Genomic DNA, 21,948 nt, shown 5'->3' with positions numbered 1-21,948 from the left:
ACAAAACAACATTTACAATACCTAATATATATTATGTTTAGTAATAAGTGTTTTTAAAGAGTCGAAATTTAGTTTCTTCATATGATGAGGATTACGAATATTTTGTTAGAATTTTGTTTTGAGAATTTCCTAAAACATGTGGTATTGCCAGTTCAAGTAAGGTGTTTCGTCCTCTGTTGTTTTGAATGTTGTCACACATTCTGTGCAGACAAGGTTCTCACTTCCGTTCCAGGTTTCGTAACACCCTGTAATTGTCCAACGTCTTGTGCATTGTTTAGTCTGCAACATTTTCGTAATTGTTTATTTCAGCGATTTCGACATTGAATAGAATTGTAAATAATTGTAAGTTACATAGTGTTGTTCTGAGTAGCAGCTCGCTGTGAATTAAGTAGTCATCCAGCAAAGAGATAACATGCGCGGTAATGTTATTTCAGTAGTTATAGATTAAAGATGATTCATTGTTCTACCCTTGTCATTAAACCACTACTAATGTGTTCATGGTTATCGGCTAATACATGCGTCAATTGCACGCTCCCATTCAACTTTTTAAGGAGTTTCAACTTATTCTGAGCTGAAAATTAAAAGAATTTACATGTTAACGACGTGAACAATAATTGCCGATGTAAACATTTAACTGAACATCTTGGCCTACTCTACAACCGGTCAGTGCTTACTTGGAGCGTCCAAGTACAAAAGTTAACTATTGTAGTGTACTTTTTCTTAGAAATGTTGTACTTAAACAACTCTTGGTTCCAGGGTACTATTAATATAGTGTAAGATATGTACAGTAATTATTTAGTTTTTTAAAACCTTTGCAATGATTCTAATCATGAAACCAGCAAAAAGTTATCATACAATGTTTATATCGTGGCTTCACTAGTACTCATCCGTAAAATATAACTAAGGATCTAATCATATAAAGTAGTTTAGACCCAACCTAAACAAGCCCCGCTTTAACGTAAACCTATAGGTCGGGTTTTATGACATCTAAGGTCCAAACCCTGTGACTTGTAAATACCCCCGCCGCAGTAAACCTGCAGACTAGACGAATTTCCATTTCCCTCGATTTGATTCTCACTTAAATCTATTAAGTAGCATTAGGTTTAGCGAGTACCTAGGTTTGCTGTTACAGTTAGGATAATAAAGGTGTTTTTTTGTGAAATATTAATAGCTTTGTATAAAATAAAAAAAAGTTTGATCAAATATATCCATAAACAATCAAACTACAACCGTTTAATTACTCTCCATAAGAATAACGTGGGAATTTTAAATTTACAACTTTTGAATTTTCTCCGTAGCCAATTAAAAAACACTTCAATATAGAAAATTATTAGTTTTTTAAGCTCTTCAGAATGGTTAAGAGGGATAGACAATTTTATGTTTAGAGGGTTGAAGACTCTTTAATTTTATTTTATAAGAGCACTTTAGTGTTTCACATTCAAGAAAGATTATCTTGAAAAACAAATAATTGTAAATTAATATTCAATGACATTTTATAAATACTATACGTTGGGTTTTTTTAAACGTTGTTTAGTAATAAATAACAAATATTATGCTTGTCCAACAACTGGGTGGTTAATGAAGATACTGTATATGACAATCAACTGGATGTATTTTTATATGATTTTTTCTTTAAAACAATTTCACAGCCCATCCTATCTTTACTTCTTGTACGCGTTGGATGTAACGAACTTATCATAAGGATGCTATGGTTCACAAGTATTTTACATTTGAACTGATTCGATCTTTCAACTTGAAATCGTAGAATGACTGTAACATTCACAGCATACAAAAGGCGTGTTTGTTGTCACTAATGTCTAGACGATTTCACGGTGAACGAAAAGACAAACACTAGACTTTGTTGACTTCCATCCCAAACTCCCCAAATGCTCAAATTCTGCTTTTACTTCCACAGTCAACAAACGACGTTTGCTCATAAGCCAACTTAGACAACGTTTGACCTTGTAGTAAATATACATTTTGTATGTCTCTAAAAACACAATGTTCTTGTTTGATTTTTCGTGTGTTATTTTAGTTCAGTAATCGGGTACATCGTTGAGTAAGATGGGCTACAAATATATAAAAAAAACACCCATAATATCCTTTCTTAGTGTATTTTGTGATTCCTTACCTATATTCGAGGACTCCCAAGAAACTTCAAGTCTTGGGATGATCAGTTCATAAATCAGTTCATGATGATTTAGAACATTGGTCATGTTCAATGGCAAACTATAACTTGTGCAGACCTTTTTACAACTATTATTTATAGAAATAAACTGCGTAATGTGCATCTTTTACACTGCAATATAAATACAGACTGGCTTCACACAGTAGTCTTTGTTATTGTAATTTTATCAATGATCCGAGATGTTTCTGCAAGTGTACGTTGTTAGTTGGCTTATGCGCTGCACACAAAGATTTATTGATGGACCATGTTTAGCATAAATACTAGCTGGACGACAACTGATGTATACTAGATAATCGTAGGACAATAGATGCCAGAAAGTGAAGTACCGAGCTGGTATGACTACTAAATACTGACACAAGACGCAGACAGGGACAGTGGACAATACACTAGAGTTGATAACGAATGTGGAACAAGAATGCCTAACATCAAGGGATCCAAGCAGAACTGAATTGAATAACATTATTAAACATATTAAACATATCAGACTGTACTGTTGGAGTACGTCATTAAGTTTTAAAACTCATAACCAAATAACGAACATCATAAGCATTCTAACCAATAAGTAGCATCATAACCAAGTAACTAACGCGGATGATTAAAAACTGAGGATGGTGACGACCAATGCTTTACGGCATTCAAGGGTGGAACTTTGGAACCACTTGAGGTACCAACTTCAAACTACACATCGACAACGGTGGTACGTTTATGAATAATAATAGGAAGTATTGTTTTAAAAAGCATCAAGTTTCTACTTTGTATAATTTAAAAATTGCGGTCATTTTTATGTTTCAAAGGTCGATAACTAAACCAAACAATTCGATAAAAAAAATACAAAGGACAAAAAGGGTGAAAATTTAATTCACCTAACAGAAATTTACAATTTGTATAGGGTCATAACACAAATAACGGAGAAAAATAAGTTTTCTTCAGTTGAAACTACAAATTTGGGCAAATTCAATAAAATCGTAAATATTCCTTTACAAAAATTAAATTAAAATCTCCATTATTTGTGGTATGACCCTATAAAAATTGTACATTTCTGTACAGTAAATTAAATTTCCATAATTTTTGTCATTTTGATTTTTTTTGTAAATCCTAAAGGATTTTAGTTACCAAGCTTTGAAATATAAAAATGTCCACCATTTTGAAATTATACAGAGTAGAATCTTGATGCTTTGGAAAAGAATAGTTCCTATTAGTGAATAGTTCATCATACACGTACCAAGTAAGTGTGAAGTTGGCTCCGAAGCTATAGGAAGTTATGTAAAAATACATACACACTGACAATGTTTATACGAAATTTTTGCTTTGACCTATAAGAAACGTGCCCACGGAGTTTCAGGAGAGAGTTGCAAAACACCCTGTAGAGGACAATTGTTGCTTACATACGTACAAAGTAGAAGACTGTTTATTAGGACGGTTCAATCGGAATACTAGATATTTTAGAAGGACGCTGATTGAGGTGTAGTAGTGGCAGACTATTAGACTAGAGCCAGACGCGGACGGGACCACCTTACTTGGCCAAGGCCACAAGACTTTCTCCTCTCTCGGCCCACCACACCATCGCCGAGCCGTCGCGTGTTGCTGTTCGATTTCCGTGTTTTCAGAATCTTTCGCCATTTCGTTGAAAATCACATCACCTTTCACATACACCTAAAAGGTGTATTTAGGCTACATTTTACCTTTTACCTTAAACTTTTTAAATTAGCTTCAATGTTATTTGAAAGGAGTTTGGAATCTGTTATCGAGCCTTGCTAAGGAAACTTTATCGATGGGACTGCAAAGTTTGACAAATTATACTTATAAATGTGGTGAGAAATGTAATGTTTTTAATTTATAATGTGTTAAACTCGAGGGGTTATACATCTATCAACAAATGTTTCCTTTGTAACTCCTTTGGTCCACAAATCTGATTCTCATCCTAATTGAATAATTACTCCCTATTAGCACAAACTTCTCATTTTAATAGCTCCTATTTTAGGGTGTTTCCCTATAGGGAAGAAGCTATTGTAATAGGTGTGTAATAGGTGGAACGGCAAGACCTAGGCCCGAGCCCGATTTACTTATCATTGACATCAAAGACGAAGAACACGATAATTTGAGCAATTTTGGTCCGAATTTGATGAAATTTGGCATGACTTTAAAGGACTAGGTCCACTTGAAAGAGTTCGTAAACCAGCAAAATTGGATGAATAGACCGAGGGGCTATAGGGGTTTGAAACCTTTAAAAACTGGTTGTTTAAATTTTTTTCTCTTAAAGCTTAAAAATGCCAAATTTCTACTTAAGCCATCGTGTAGAGCACAAAAATCAAATAACTTTGTACGTTGAAACGTTGTTGTAGGATTAAAAGTTTTGGAGAAAAACTGTAAATTTAAAATTATTATGTTATTTTTATGGAGAAAAGTGAACGGCTGTAGTTTGCTTTTTTATGGATATATTTTTATCAAACCAGGCAATTTGTTTATTTCATACTTTACTATCAAAATTTTACGAAAACGCTTTTTTCTTCCCTGTAGCACAAAACTTGAGCACTAGTTAAAAAATCTGACAAAGAAAATTTTAAGAAAGATTTTATGAAAATTTTTCAGGAAATATGCATTCATACAAACAGAGATGGTCAAAATCTGCAGGTTTGCTGCAGTGGGGGCAAGAATATATGAAACACTCAACAAGAACTATTCTGCGTCCTAACGGCCTCCCACTTTTCACATTATTTTTACTGGCAAATCTTTCCCATAGCTTGCTGTGAAACAGACACAAACATTTGATTACTAATATTTTGAACTACAGTAGAACCTCTTTAATCCGAACCCCTGTAATCCGAACGTCCACTAATCCGAACGCCTCATTTCTGTACTTAATACACAGTACAGTAGTTGTATACTGTATTTATTGATATACGCACCGTGGTTATTTCAATTGTAATGTTGTACTGTTTATTCCTTGTGTCTACTACTGTATTAAATAAACACTGTATTTTACTTTATTAAGCATTTTTCACTTTTCCCTAGCTTTGTTATGTAAAAACAACAATATGTTCTGTAATCCGAACTATTCAATAATCCGAACTACCCCTGGTCCCAATTAGTTCGGAGAGGTTCTACTGTAGTACTTAAAAATATTTTGTACAAAGCTCAACCAAGTCCTTCCTCCGTGAAAAAAAAACAATTGAATGGCGATCATAAACGAAACTTACGTTGTTCCCTGTTTGAAAATGTAACAACAAGCTGGTTAAATAAAAGTTACGTTTCAAACAGCATCGATTTAGCTTTACAACTTGACCTACTTGCTCAATGTCTGTAACGAGTTTACTTAAGATTTATTTAATTTTTACAAATTCAACACACATTGAAATTTGCACTCAAGCCACCAGGTGATCTTGTAATTATATGTGTAAATATTTACTACATAATATGATTGAAATGAATGAATGTCCTTGTAAGAAAACACGTGTGGTTCAACAACCAATACTAGTCGAGAGTCTCCCAAAGATTTCTCCCAACCTGTTAGACCCGTCTGTGGTGAAGGTAGGCCTACATGTCCAACCAACAATAACACGAGACAAGGATATCTACTTCTCAACATTTTATCACAGGATTTAGGAAAACGTTACTTGTATTTTATCATATCGTCTTTTAAGAGGAACTAAAAGATACTATTGCTTATAATATACTTGTAATATGTTTGTATTGTTTAATATACTTTCTTGCCCCTGAGGACGGGATCAGATTATAGATCCCTACATGACGCGAAAACAAATTGTTTGTTTATTTTTTGTATTTTTATCTTGTTTGCAATAACATAGTTTGATAAACGGAAAACACGCCCGTTTAGGATTTTCTTGTTTTCTGAGTTTTTGATAAACGTCCTTTAATTTCATGTGGCATAGTATGTAGACGAACGTAAGAAGAGAGTAGAAACCTATACAGTTATTCATGAATATTTGCATCCTTACTTATTTTTATAGAGTTGTTTCGGTTTCTACTTTTAATGAGGTAATTATAATCAACCATTGGTGGTTAATATCAGTATTATCGACTTCAGGAGTCTCCCGAAGATCGAATGTGTGACTTTTAAGATGAAGACTCCTAATTTTCCCACGACAAATTTACGATACAGGCGAATTTCGAATCAAACGTGAAAACCACCACTTATTCAAACCAAAGAATTCGTTGAATTAATAATGTTTTATATTGGGCCTGGATAATAGTGTAAAGTCCTTTTCATTTTGAACCGATCTAAATAAAATCTTCACAAAACAACTCTAATGTCACTGCAGTTACTAGCCAATTTACCTACCAATACCCGTATTTAAAATGTTGCCACACCCAAAATCAATTATGTCTTTGCACACATGGAAACTTTTTAAATTTCCCCATCGAATAATACATAAATAAGATACCAGTCAGTCCCATCCCTCCGTAGTGATTAAGAAGAATAAAATCGTGATTTAATCTTACGAGCAATTTCACTTAAAAATGCAATGTCCCTAGCATAACTAAACACGCGGTGATGTTTTATCTAGGCAATTAAAACTCATCATTGAACGCAACATCCCCGGGAAGTTTCTTGCATATCCTGGAGTGTAAGCAATAGTTGGTTGCAGTTCTGCGACGTCATTACCCATAAATTCGTTCGAGCTTGACCAATGTCTACAAAGCATGCCTAGCCAAACACTATTCTTATTAACGGATTCCTTTTAGCGAATTTCCTCTATAAGGAATAAACTTTTACCGTAGGTATCATGGCAAGACCTACATTCAGAATCCATTTACTTGTTGGTTTTATGTACCCAGAGGCCAAAAATACGATTCTTAAAAAATCTAATATATTTATTTTTACCTGGTCGTACAACAGGAGACATTTGTCAAAAGCTATAACTCGTTTTTTGCTCTGATTTAGAGACAGCATTTTATCGGCCTGGAAGTTAATTTGTGTGAGGTATTGCTATAATGACATGACTCACATCTCAGAATTGAGAGGATTTGTTCTGTGACTAAAAAGGATGTTATTTTGAGGAAATCTTGCTGGGATGAGATATTATATGGAGCAGATATTGATGAGTAATGATAATCACAGGAAGGCTTGCTGGGATGAGATATTTTATAGAGGAGATATTGATGAGTAATGATAATCAGACTAAGGCTTGCTGGGATGAGATATTATAATATAGAGGAGATATTGATGAGTAATGATAATCAGACTAAGGCTTGCTGGGATGAGATATTATATAGAGCAGATATTGATGAGTAATGATAATCACAGGAAGGCTTGCTGGGATGAGATATTTTATAGAGGAGATATTGATGAGTAATGATAATCAGACTAAGGCTTGCTGGGATGAGATATTATATAGAGGAGATATTGATGAGTAATGATAATCAGAGGAAGGCTTACTGGGATGAGATGTTATATAGAGGAGATATTGATGAGTAATGATAATCAGAGGAAGGCTTAATGGGATGATATGTTATATGGAGGAGATATTGATGAGTAATGATAATCGGAGGAAGGCTTGCTGGGATGATATATTATATGGAGCAGATATTAATAAGTAATGATAATCAGAGGAAGGCTTGCTGGGATGAGACACTACTTTGAGGTATCGTTACTTACAGGAGTTTTAGTTCGGAGGACAATCATTTGAAGGAGGTACACATATCTGAAGTGAAACGTCTTGTCGATGTGAAATCGAGCCCAAACTCGACATGTGAAATAATTGTTTCTAACCACTTCCTACGTGCCGTAGCCCAATAAGTGTCATAAACCAAAGTTTTCTTTTCCTCCCATCATCCTCATTCATATTTATAGGGCGTAAAGCATTGTCAAGGCTCGCAACTCCAAGTCCAAGGGCGTATCTCCGCGTCAAGCATAAACCTTCCGAGCATTTTAAGTAGTTTCCTCTCGGTTGTTAATAAATAGGACCTCGTTGGTTAAAAACAACGTATGACCATCTTTACCAAAGCTCTTGGGTTCGGATAACTCGTCGAGTTATACTAATCGCCGGTTTTGGGGAGATTTTGTCTTGGATAATACAACACGGCTTTAGGAGAGCAATGTTAGTAGCATTAACAAATAACAATGCTCATTGGACTCGATCGTCCTAATGTTTTTGCGCATTACTTAATTGTATGAATCGTCTTCTGATATGTTAACTTCAAGAAAAAATGCACGTCCACTTATCGTTTTGTAAAAATTTACAACATGTTACTGTATTTCGGAAGTATGCATTTTAAGTTTGCACAAAGTTAACACGCTTTAAGTGTCGTAAAATCACTGATTAATTTTTTAACAATGGTTGAGAACATTATTTCATGTGGGGAGGGGGTCATACAGGTCTATCAACTACTAGGCAACCTTATGTACTATCTAACTTTAGAAAGCGCTGAATCTCAAAATTGTTGTAGGGAAACTGTACACGCTAAAAAATCCGCAATTCAACGTACGCTATGGAAGCTCAAGGGCATGGAGTACTAAAACTTAAAACGCCTCAATGCCTGCAGCATGTTATATGACCTTGCTCTGTGCCAATAGGCTACAGACATCCAGTGCATATAAACCATCCGGAAGTTCCTCATACAGTAGGGCACTTCCGGTGGTTACAAAACCATTAGAATTAGAGAAGCAACCGAGTCATATAACGAACTGTGATGGTCTAGTCCTAGTGTACGAAAACAGTTTTTGGCGAATGGTAAACCAAAGGTAAATTTCATCCGATAGTTTTTATGTTTTGCAAGACTGTTTTCAATTATCTTAATAATTTCCAACCAAGCGTTGCATACAAAATAAAAACGAGAACAGGCTTGGATCGTAGTAGTATCATACGTTGAGTAATATTTAACATGCAGCGGTTGCGATAGATTCTGCGGACCGTGACAAGCGATAATGGACGTTGCGAGTGAGAGGTGACAAGTTAGCAGAAGAATATGACCGAGATATCATGAGCTTTTGTTGTTTAAGAACTGAAAGGAACAAGTAATGAAAGAGTGATGGAATGTTAATGTATATCTTCTTATTTATAACCCATAGTTTAACCTGCAGTTATTTTATTTGCCGGTATTATTTGGGAGGCATTAAAGTACTTGCATCGCTTGGTTGGCAAAGTTCATTATTCATGTAGATATCGAGTATCGTTGTTGATTGCATCTTCATTGAAGCCTCATCTTTGTTAGTTTGTTTTATTTTGTTAGTTTTACACATAATTTTGCATCAAACAGTTTTGTAATTCAGTATCCCTATGGCTGATAGGACGTGAGTACCTAGGGTTGCTGATATGAAGGTATTTTCTCCCATCGCCACTCCACAACGAACCGCAGTGGGCGTTTTCTTTGTAACGTATTCGAAAGCGTGAAAGCATAATTGATCATTGGTCTCAATATGCGCTCGCTTTTCCATTATTAACATCAGTAAATTGGATTAAGTAGAGGTCGTGCCTCGATTCTACGGATGCAGAAATATTTCAAGTTCAAATAAGAATTTCCTTGTAGCACTAATTGATTAATCTAAATGTAGTACACATTAGTTTATGAAGAACAATTCTTGAAATAGTTTTGATTAAACATCTTCCGAGCTACATATTCAGTAACTGGTTTGGTAAATAATTTTAAAAACCCTTCCTTACTTGTTTACGAATACGAATCATTCTTTAGGTGGATTCATTACTATTTTACCTTTCAGGATAACTACAGAGAAGAGTTTTACCTTTACATTCCCTTTGTTACCCGTTAAAATATTTTACCGTAATGTGCTAAACCTTTCAAAATTGTAGAAAAGTGATCTACACTGATAGATAACTGTTTCAAATCAAAGTGTGCAGGTTTGCTGTGGCTGAGAAGGTGAGATTCACTTGTCTGGTAGGTGGAGAAAGTGCGACACAGTGACCCAGCCCAAGGTCGGCATTGTCTAGATATCACACAGTTTCATCTCGTGGTCATCGTCAAGCCCCAACAATCTTTTTGAATAGCCAAAAGCCCCGACTTCAAAAGCGATACAGTAGTTTTCTTATATGAATGTTCTACTTTTTACTATCTGCTTTAACATTTCCACAAGTCCCATCATGAAATCAAACAATGCGATGTTTAATCTTTTGATTTTTAACTCAAGACTTTTGATCAATAAATCTCTTCGTATTCCCAAAAGTGTACGAACGACGTATAGTGAAAATTTTGGTTAGAGACTGTTCCTAGTTTTTTAAGCTTTCTTTTCTATATAATATTTGGAGGATTAAATATTTTTTTAATATTTCAATTTGGCAGATAAGGCAATTTAAATCTGTTAATATTTCTAATTATTTTTTAAAAGACCAAGTAAAGGTATTCATATTGAAAGAGGAGGAAAGTTTTCAGATAGCGGAGTCGACTGGTGCAAGAGGCCAAATGTTGAACAACAGGTCAAAAGTCAAAAGGTATTTTATTTTGACCTTTTGTTTGAAACCATGACGTTGGACCTCATGGCTCCCACTCCTCCCAAACGAATGGGCACTTGATTACGGAATAAGCGTTGTGCAAGTTTGAGTTTCTATAATTTTATCAATGTTGACTGTATTGACATACCGTGTGATATGGTTAAGACACGTAGGCATATAATGCATAGCGTTAAAACTCCCGTGTTACGTTATCGACGTAAGCGTTTAACTTATTAAATCTGAAGATAACATTTTATATATAACATGCAAATGTCTGTACCACTAAAGTATCACCATTTTCGGCCTTCTACTCAACTCTTTCCTGAAGCTATACAATGTTTAAATTAATTAGATAAATACGTTACTTAGTTTTAGAGTGATTTTCAATAACAGCTGTTTCGCAATTAAACTCAAGTCAGAACTGAGCCAAAAACAGTTCTAATCAATATAATAACAAGTGCCAAAAAAAAATTAAAAACTTTTTGAAAAATGTTGTAAGATAGTGCTTTTAGTGTGTAAAGAAGTTCTTGAACAAGCCGGCACAAAGTCAGAGAATCCCTGTCAATCAGCGAATGTTTAAAAACATACATACATATATGTATGGGTAGAGGCTATTGTTTGTTGTTAAAAATGTTAATACAGTTATAAAGTGAAAATATATTCACGCTCTATTATATTCTCATGTGTATTGTATTGCATGTCAAACATAGCTGAATAAATGTTTTAAAAGATCAAAAATTGAAAGAAGTTTTGATTTGCAATTCACTATTACAACAACAGTAGTAAATAAATTTCTTTTACAAATATAAGATAGGCCTAATGGGTATGTTTTAGGTGTTTTGTAGGCTAGAGAACAATCCTGTATCTATATCGTGTACTCGACTATTTGTTAAGCCATTTCGGGGGTTTTAACTAAACTAACCAATCTTTTGCTCTGACTCATCTGCAAGCAACGGTTTGGAGCAGAGAAGTTCATATTCAAGCCATGCTGAGAATTGGGTTGCTATGTTGATTTTGTCGCTCCGCTCTGTGGTTTACATTTTCAACCGATAATATTTTCTCGGCGAATCATCTGGCCTGTGGTATTCTATCTTCCGTAATGGTATATAATTGTAAATGCTGGAATGTCCCTCGAGGTAATCAAACAGGCACAAGAATGGAAAACTCATAAACCAAGAACGGATCCACAAGGACTGGTTTGTTTTATTTCTCCTTCGTTGTACGGCAATTGTGCATCGTAGAGATATGAGATAAGGTCATAGCTAAGCTTTAGAGCCTTTTGACTGTAAAATTTGTGTTTTCTAGATAAACGACTGAACTATTAGTTATAATGTGGACAGCTTTAAGCCCCACCATCCTTAATAACTGTAATCTCTAAACTAGATTTACGTACTGTAATTTGTTTTATTTAGCCTATTACAAAATTCCATATGTAGCTTCGCAAACTTGATAACATAATCTAGACATGTGCTTCGAAATAACAAAGTGAAATCCTCGAAGCTGTAAGTTTAACATTAAAAGTAAAACAAAATACACATCTCTAACCTGTAGGCTATGCTGTAAATATACACCCAACCTTATATGTCCGCAATAAACCTTTTAACAACCTTATTGTGTTGCAAAAGTAAGGGAGGAAACATTTTATTTTGTAGGTTCCTACTTGTTACTCAGTTAAGATTTTTTCATTTATTTTATCAAGCCTATTTTATTTACACAATACATTCTTTTTGAAGTTTGAGAATAACGGATTTTCAAAATATCAATAGGCCTAATCTTAGTTGAAGGTATTGTAATTCAAAGGTGGATTAGGATATCCGAGACAAATTAAACTCGATCACTATATTTCATCTCTATAGGGCCTAGATAGTGACCATTTTCTGCAAGAGCTGGATCTGAATGACCGATACGAATCTGACGTTGGAAAATAAGTGAAGGTTGACCTGGCCCGCGTATCTATATTTTTCGCCATACTGCATCCTAAGCAACATGCAACTCCGCCAACACAATAATAAATTCAAACTCATAATACATGTCTAAATGGAGAAGTACTGGTCTAAATCTATAGAAGTTACTGTATTGAAACGTGCAATATGATGCGATAGCAAACTCAACATTTTGATAGTGATACAATAATTTTTTTAACAATCCGAATTATTTTTACAGCAAAATCAGCGGACGACTGATGCCAGAAAAATAATTTTACAGCTGATTTCTAATCTTTGACTCGAGGTGAAACACGTTTATACCATAAAATCACGTATTTAAAACATCCGTGTTTTGCACGAATACTAGAAAAATACCGGTATGGATCTTCAACATGGCCCGAAAGTAAACATTATTTTACATTGTTTAAATGGAACTGTCTAAACCAAATGCTATTAGTATAGGATTCGGGCCAAAAACGTCATTTGTTTATGTTTATGATCCATGCCGGTATTTTTTAGTATTCGTGGTGTTATGACTTGTTCGTCAAGAAATAGTTTACACCGTATACAAGGTCGCAACAACGCTAGCAGAAACCATTAAGGCCAAATGATGACACGTCCGTTCCGTAGGTTGACGCAATCGTTGCCGCACTTTCTACCCTTTGCAATGCAGCCGATGCGTTTTCGCGAGTGCAGTGAATGTTGCACAACTTCAGTTTGTCCATTCCTTTGTTGTCGACAATGCTTCTTTCAATGAATTCACGCTCTAAAAGGAATGTGTGATCCAAGTAAAATACGCGTAACGTTTTATACGTAACTTAATCTCGCATTTAAACTACATGAGATCAAATTGTAAATTATCCCGTATATATGATTAGTTTCTGCTTTCGTTATATGTAGGTGAAACGATTGTTTGGAAGGTCGTCTGAAAAGTTTGAAAAGTTGCTGTTTAAAAATCCAATGGTGTTGACTATTTTGACTTAAACAACAAATCAGTTCTTACTGATTACATAAAACAGATACAAATAAAAGTATTGAGCTTTGAAATTACCATGTAGATAAATAAATATGTGTAGATATTGTTATTATGTACATTTTTAGCAGCCACTATTTACATCAAAGTTATTAGTTAATGACGTAATCAAAGTTATTCTTAATTAAAATTATTTATATCGCTTAGTTTTGTTATATTTGTAGGTTTAACAAACCTGTTGTAAGATGGCTAAATGTAGTAACCATCCAACGCTGAATAAAACATCGCAATCCTTTGTTAAATATGTTAAGTCAAGATATAGTAACATATAAATATTATTTTCAACACACACACATCTGGTTTTCAACCAATGTTACTTCAGATAATAAGTTTGAGCCACCATTGAACATTATTAGTTATCAGACACTTTATTTTGGGTACGTTGTGATTTCTGGTCGCTATGTATATGATGATCAAAAGGATCGAAAGAATACCAAACAATACCAAGACACTGGAGATGTAGACGTAGATTCATGTTCAAAAGCGAAATTATATCTCCACAAACTTGGATAGTTACTATATTTAATTAAATTGGTGTAAATACCTGCTTCGTAGCAATCCTAATTGTTACTAGTGTCGCAACTAGTTTCGACTTTCTACAAAGCAACAGTTGTAAAAATCAGTAGTAAAAACTCCAGATGTTTGATAAAAATAGTAAAAATAATAAAAACATTAGTATATAGCATTTTTATACACCCTGTATACAAAAAGGTGGCCGAATATGTTAAAACCTGCGCCATTATAAGCTTTCCAACTATATGCCACACGATTGAGGTTTAGATAAGCTTTTGTTTGTTTTAGTGGTTTGAATACCAGAAAACAGGGAACTTTTTTTACGGTTTTTACTGTTCAAGCTGAAACAAAAATACAACTTTTGCTTAATACATGCCGACTTTCTATGTTTTAAATTTTAAAGACACCATGTTTTGTAGTCTTCAAATCACTAAAGCGTACATAACCAGACATCAAGCACAATGGTGTAGAATATGGTTAGAAAGCTTATAAAATGGTGCAGTTTTTAACATAATCGGCCACCTTTTTGTTTACAGGGTGTAGAAAAATGCAATAGACCAATGTTTTAAAAAAAAGTTTTAATCAAAGATCTTAATTTTTATTTTTGAATTTATTTACAATGGAGTTTTTACCAATGATCCTCTGTCATTTTCTATTAATCTTATTCAAAATTTAATGTGGAACACGAAAACGACATTATCTACTCAAATCCATATACAGGTAATTGAGAAATTGCTGTATTAAGTTTAAAAACATGGTTATCTTTGAAAAGCTTAAAATAATTCTTTGGGAAGGTAATTTTTAGACTTGGAAGCTCTTATATGTATCATCACACTTTATTTAATATAGGTTTAAATTACCTGTTTTCTGTCAAAACGATCAGTTTAGTAGTATGATGACTACAGCTGTTTCGTGCTTAAAAAATAGCACATCTTCAGGTCCAGAATGTCTTGCTAATCCCTCATGTAGAGTTCGTCAAAAATGTAAACAAATAAATAAACGGGACACACATACGGATATGACACACACGAAAATACATTTAATAAACTGGTCGACCAGACGCTGATTCACGAGACACGGCGCCTTAAGGCGCCTTAAGGCGCCGTGTCTCGTGAATCAGCGTCTGGTCGACCAGTTTATTAAATGTATTTTCGTGTGTGTCATATCCGTATGTGTGTCCCGTTTATTTATTTGTTTACATTTTTGACGAACTCTACATGAGGGATTAGCAAGACATTCTGGACCTGAAGATGTGCTATTTTTTAAGCACGAAACAGCTGTAGTCATCATACTACTAAACTGATCGTTTTGACAGAAAACAGGTAATTTAAACCTATATTAGTTTATTCAGACGATCTAGAGGCCATTCCATCATGAGACACTTTATTTACTTTGTACTTACACCAAAATATGCTGTCACACTGATGACCAATCACCCTGCATAATAGGTAGGTTCTTCTGAATCATTGCACCTCCTAGACTATGTTTGCAAATGTTCTCATAGATGTTTGACATGTTGCAGGATCATGGAGCTGTTACTTCACAATCTCAGAGACTCTTCTCCTCACAACAAGCCGGTCCAGGACCTCTCCCTGACTACCAGAACGTCGACCCGTACAGACTTCTCGAGGACGATCTGAAAGACATTTACCGCGATATCCGACAGGTAAGCTCTCAACCTAGCCGTGACTAGATTATGTGTTGTTTGTCATTTGCTCCGACTAGAATTGCCAAATTCAGTATTTGCAGACGTTTACTGGACTGCTTGAACGAGTAAACAATACTTAGTTGATAGGAGCAGAAAAGTCCACTCGACTTAACAATTAAATTCTGTAAATTATGTCTCTGTAATAAGCTTTTTGAAATGTCTAAATTTTAAATCTACTACCCACCATTTGTAGCACCTGCGTTCAAAGAAAAAAAGTAATGATTTGCTGTACTATATTTGCAAGCAAAGCGAGGCATTTGAACAATTCTTTCCACTTATATTATTAATTACTTTACGCCGTTGTAAAACTGAATATAACGTACCATTATTGACATATACCATGATGACTATATACCGTGATTGGCGTTGCGTCACGTGCAGGGGACCGTCACGTACTCCAGCCACATCACACCCCTTCATTATCATTATCAGTCACTGTCCCCAGTCTCCAGCAATCATGTCAAGGCACTGGCATAATTATACTGTGTTTAATGTGCTCGTTTACGTCTCTTACAAAATCTTCATTTCATTGTGTCCAGGTGCTAGAGAAGTCGGAGTGTTGGGCATACAATCCACATTTTTTTTGTTAAACTTTTTTTCGTAGGCGAATTTTTATATCCTTAATCACGATTTCCACCTGCGGCTTTAGTAATAGGTGTTATATTACATGTAATTAATTCCTCGATAAGCTATCTTTCAAAATCACCATAATGCGATCAACTGATATCGAATTTGATCATTACTTATTTTAGATACGCCCGTAGAATTTTTATATATTTTTCCCAATACAAATTTAATCGTCTCAAGATGAGTTTCCAACATTAGGTCTACTAAGCTTTGTTATTTAGTGATTTCTGCGCTTCGTGGTGAATGTTGTTCGAGCATTTAGTAATTTTTAGTCAGATGTTTACCATAATTAATGGTTTTTCGTTTTTATTAACAATTTTTTGGAAGTTACATAAAACTACTTTCATATAAGTTTTATAAATATATCGGCTTAAAGCATGTAGATTGGAATCCATTTTACTAAATATTGGTTGAATTTGACCTATTGTTTTATCCAAAATAAAAATTTTAAGATAAGTACCACCGACGCAGCAAACCTGCAGTCTAAGAGAATTTTTATTTAAATGGCTGGATTTGTACTCAAATATTAAGTTGAATATGTATATTTTAATAACATTAATTTAATGAGTTCTTAGGTTTCCTGATACAGAGTAGGTCAAAATGTGTGGTTTTCCATTGAAATGTTGATAGCATGAAATAAACGAAATTGCCAAAATTGATAAAAAATATATCCATAAACAAGCATACAACAAAAGTTTATTTATTCTCTATAAGAATAACAAGGGCATTTTTAATTTACTCTTTTTTAATTGTCCACGCAAACGTTACGCATACAACAACGCTTCAATTTAGTAAAATATTTGTTTGTTTTATTAAGGTCTAAAAAATAAGTTTATAAAGAAATTGGAAAATGTTATGTTTGTTAGTATTTACACAAACGAGGGCTACTTTAAATGCTAGTAAGTAAATTAAAATACCTAAGTACCCTAAAAACACTTTGTTTTTAATGAAATAAATGTTTGTATATATATATTTATATACATGGAACGGTGGGAGTTTTTCCTCTGCGGACCTCAAAACCAAAAAGTAAATGGGGTGTAATTCTTACCATGAGTCCCACGGTTTATGGCTTATTTCCTATATGAGAAACACGCTAAGATTCTTACCAAATAACATCGCTTTACAACGATTTACGACTCTCAGCTTATAGAAATTCACTAAAACTGCAAGGAGATCTATGGGAAATTTGCTAAAACCAAATGAACATTATGTAATGATTCAATTTTATAAAGCAACACCACAGAAATATGAGTACGGTAAATACTGTATAGAACACCCTTTAATGTAGTTCAAGTATATGAGTAAGGTAAATACTGTATAGAACACCCTTTAATGTATTTCAAATATATGAGTAAGGTAAATACTGTATAGAACACCCTTTAATGTATTTCAAGTATATGAGTAAGGTAAATACTGTATAGAACACCCTTTAATGTAGATCAAGTATATGAGTAAGGTAAATACTGTATAGAACACCCTTTAATGTAGTTCAAGTACCCTTCATACCAGTTTTCCAAACAAACGAAACTTGTTCGTGCGTCTGATAATTGCAGATGAAAGCTGATGCGGAGAAAGGCGTCTCTCGTGCGCCATGACCATCACACATAAACGCGCATGCAAGCTTTCGGTTGGTTGTTTACTATTTGTTAGCAACTGCGTTTCTTAATCATCTAAGGACAAATTGCGATCGACTACACCAATTAAAAAATCATATTGTTCATTTTCTGTACGCTAAATCAATCTAAATTAATTTGGTTATCGCAACACTTCGTAACGTACTTACGTATCGTAAAAATTATTGTATCAATGATAAATTGATCTAAGTCATTGAGTTATTAATTTAAAACATTTTATGGCCGCCGATATATTACTGTAAGTGAAAATCTACAGGTACAGTATGATGGCCCGCAAGTCTCAGCTTTAGGAATATTTGTTACATACAAAACGACGTAGTTGTTCCTCCATGTTTTGCTTACAAAATGTAAAATTAATTAAGGTGCAAAGTATCCTTGTTTGCAACTTGTTAGCCATATATTTTGTCATAATTTCCATTAACAATAACCTTAAAATGATTTACATGTTTTACAAGCAAGTAATGAAGTTTTTTTTACCAAAATGTACTTAACAATTTATTTGCTAGGATTTCTCTAGTAGAACTATAAGTAAGTAAGGTAAAACTCAGTAGGGTTGTTGCCTGTGGGAACAAAAATGCAAAGAATGTGTCCTTTGTTAAGAATAACTTCGTTTACATTATTTCAAATAAACATCATCTGCATGGTATATTTCATGAAACCTAACAGTTTTTGTCCAAACGTAATACCACATACAGTATGTTTAAAATTACATTTCATAACTCACATTTATGCTTTGATGATTGTTCGATTGAAACAGAAATCCACTTGCTGTAAACGGGATGGAAAAAGTCCCGGGACGTATAAATGTTTATATAAACAAAATAATAAAGATAGAGCTACAAAACATGAAACAAAGTACCTAGAATACAAATCGTTTTCCGTTTGAGTTCGGGCTTGCCGAATTGTATTCACTTATAAAAACGTTTTATTTAAAGTGCATATCAACCTATGCTTACATAGAATACATTCTTCTAATTCATAGCTCGCCGAGGAGGTTTTAAAATGTTTTTGTCCAGTAATCTTGTTACAAGTTTTATAGCCCTTTCTCTATTATTTTATCCGTCCCGAGACTTTTTCCCTCCCTGCATATTTTTACCACCTCATACGCCTCTATAGCCCACACGGGAACCCGCCAATCTCTTGTTTCAAAGTTGGGCCTAAAATGTCATTTTGTGAACACAAACTCAAGTTTAACGATTTAAGTTACGAAAAATGAAAATGAGCAAGAGTCGCATTAGGTATTTAAATAGCTAACTGGGCAATCTGCAAAATAGAAAATAGGAGATTGTGTATTCTTTCCCACATTGTTGTTTAAATCTGTGATTGTGTAACTTATGGGACTACATCTTACTCAATCGTTAGCGAATTCAGTCCATTCATCCGCATTAGCCCGGTTGGTTATGCAACTCTTCTTTCATTCATCGTCCAACAGACTCATAATAACCCTAATGATCTCAACTCCGTCTCAATGCTCTGCTTTCACTTTTGACAGCTTTTTGAACCGTTAGAGGCAGGCCTACTTAAAGCTTGATAGTGTTGTGGTATGTTGTATCGCGATATGAAGACTATGATATATTTTGTGTTAACTGTTTGCTGCAATCTTGTTTTGCTCACGTCTCACTCTTTATTCTGCGATTGTATACGAGTACTGTACAATAAAAGTCAAAGAAAGCAAGATGAGTGCTATTTTTACTTGTGTTAACATCCCGTGTTGGAGCAGTTCTGCTTGTTGTATACAATTATAGCCCTTCTATTTTCCCTCTATCAGCGTTAAGAGCGTTAGGTCTAATAGACTTAGTAGAACCTTGTCGTGGATTAAACAGCATAAAGACTTTTCAGGAATATTTATAGGAACTATATTTTTTAAATACAGAATCCTAACGCATAATTTACACGTCTATGGAAAATTGAATATCCAAAAGGTGTTTTCAAAGGTGTATGAGAGATTTACGAAAATTTAATGTGTAATCTGTTTAGATTGTCCGATGTCTATTGTTTTTAGTGAATTTCCCTATAGGGAAGTACTGTAGTTATTACCTTAGGGGGCACGGTAAGACCTAGACCCGGGACCGATTTACTTTTTCATTTTGATGTCATTTTGATGGGTTTTTCATGATGATATATATACGTCCGTGAACGCGATAACTTGAGTAATTTTTGCCCGATTTTGATGAAATTTGGTTTAAAGGTGTAAAGCGGGATAAACTTGAATGAGTTCGCGAACCAGCATGATCGGGCCATGGAAACGGGGCTTTACGGGGGGTTTTATGTGGTAAAAATTGGGTTTTCTCACTTTTGACCCTCAAAACTCAAAATTTCCCAATTTCTCTTTACAACTTTTTAAAGAGCTTAAAAAAATAGTTTAGTATATAAAAGTGTTTTTGTTCGGTTATTGGTAACGGAGAAAATTAAAAAAATTGTAAATTTAAAATTCCCATGTTATTCCTTTGGAGAATATTGTCAAATGTTTTAGTTTGCTTGTTTATGGATATATTTTGACCAAACTTGGCAAATTTATTTATTTTGTACTAAGCTATCAATATTTTACTCAAAAACACACTTTATTAGTTTCCTTGTAGCACCAAACCTAGGTACTCGTTAAACCTGATGTTATTAAAATATATTTAACTGAAAATCAATTCAGACAAATGGAAATTCGCTTAGTCGGCAGGTTTGCTGTGGCGGGGGTATTTTGTAAATGCGAACACCTCTTATCCATTATATTTATTGATATTTTTGAACAACTTGGCGTTTAATTATTTTGATAATTGTTTACATTAGTAAGCGATCGATAACGTATAAATGTTGGATGGATTCTACGAAGTAAACACAATCCCAGGCAATCTATAAATATTTGTTCGTCGACAGAAGGATGGATCACGTTTGATGATGTATGCTAATGGGGTCGGTGATCGCATTGGGCAAGGTATACGAGGCTGGTCGACCTTGACCATGAGAAGGTCTCAGGATACACGTGTATACCGGTACTGGCCTCTTCCCGCATTGGAAGACCGTCAAACCGACAGACTGGTAGACCGGCGGACCGACGGACTGGTAGACCGGCGGACCGACAGACTGGTAGACCGGCGGACCGACGGACTGGTAGACCGGCGGACCGACGGACTGGTAGACCGGCGGACCGACAGACTGGTAGACCGGCGGACCGACGGACTGGTAGACCGGCGGACCGGCGGACCGGCGGACTGGTAGACCGGCGGACCGACAGACTGGTAGACCGGCTGACCGACAGACTGGTAGACCGGCGGACCGACAGACTGATAGCTCGGCTGACCGACGGACTGGTAGACCGGCGGACCGACGGACTGGTAGACCGGCGTACCGACAGACTGGTAGACCGGCGGACCGACAGACTGGTAGACCGGCGGACCGACAGACTGATAGACCGGCGGACCCCCTATAAAAAAGTAATTTCTGGCCATATATGGCCATATCAAAATTCCATATATGGTTTTATAAAGCCATATATGGGTTTTGATGAGCATATATGGAAGCATATATGGCCAGATGTGGTTGTATCCATATATGGTGGTGTCCATATATGGCCATATATGTAGTATATATATGGAATTATTGTTCATATATGGCCATACATGTTTTCGATATATGAAATAATTGTTCTTATATGGCCATACATGTTTTTTATATATGAAATAATTGTTCATATATGGCCATACAAGTTTTCTATATATGAAATAATTGTTCATATATGGCCATACATGTTTTCTATATATGAAATTATTGCCCATGTATGGCCATACATGTTTTCTACATATGAAATTATTGTTCATATATGGCCATACATGTTTTTTATATATGAAAATATTGCCCATATATGGCCATAAATATCCTCCATATATGGAATTATGGTCTATATATGGTCATATATGACTCCCA

At 34.8% G+C, this 21,948-nt stretch overlaps 1 protein-coding gene across 1 annotated transcript in view; it reads left to right on the top strand.

Annotated features, from left to right (window-relative positions):
• LOC128998367 (all trans-polyprenyl-diphosphate synthase PDSS1-like) overlaps nucleotides 1–21,948 on the top strand; it is a 77,800-nt gene that overhangs the window by 27,876 nt on the left and 27,976 nt on the right. The window contains exon 2 of the mRNA XM_054424473.1: nucleotides 15,587–15,730. Coding sequence (XP_054280448.1) covers nucleotides 15,587–15,730 — 144 coding nt within the window. The remainder of the gene's footprint in view (nucleotides 1–15,586; nucleotides 15,731–21,948) is intronic.

Source organism: Macrosteles quadrilineatus, unplaced genomic scaffold (genome assembly GCF_028750875.1).
Source record: "Macrosteles quadrilineatus isolate MER2022 unplaced genomic scaffold, UCM_ALF_1.0 Scaffold_7__1_contigs__length_78375512, whole genome shotgun sequence".
Classification (NCBI taxonomy): Eukaryota; Metazoa; Arthropoda; class Insecta; order Hemiptera; family Cicadellidae; genus Macrosteles; species Macrosteles quadrilineatus.
Note: the sequence above shows the minus strand (reverse complement) of the source record. Positions and strands in the feature narration are given on the sequence as shown.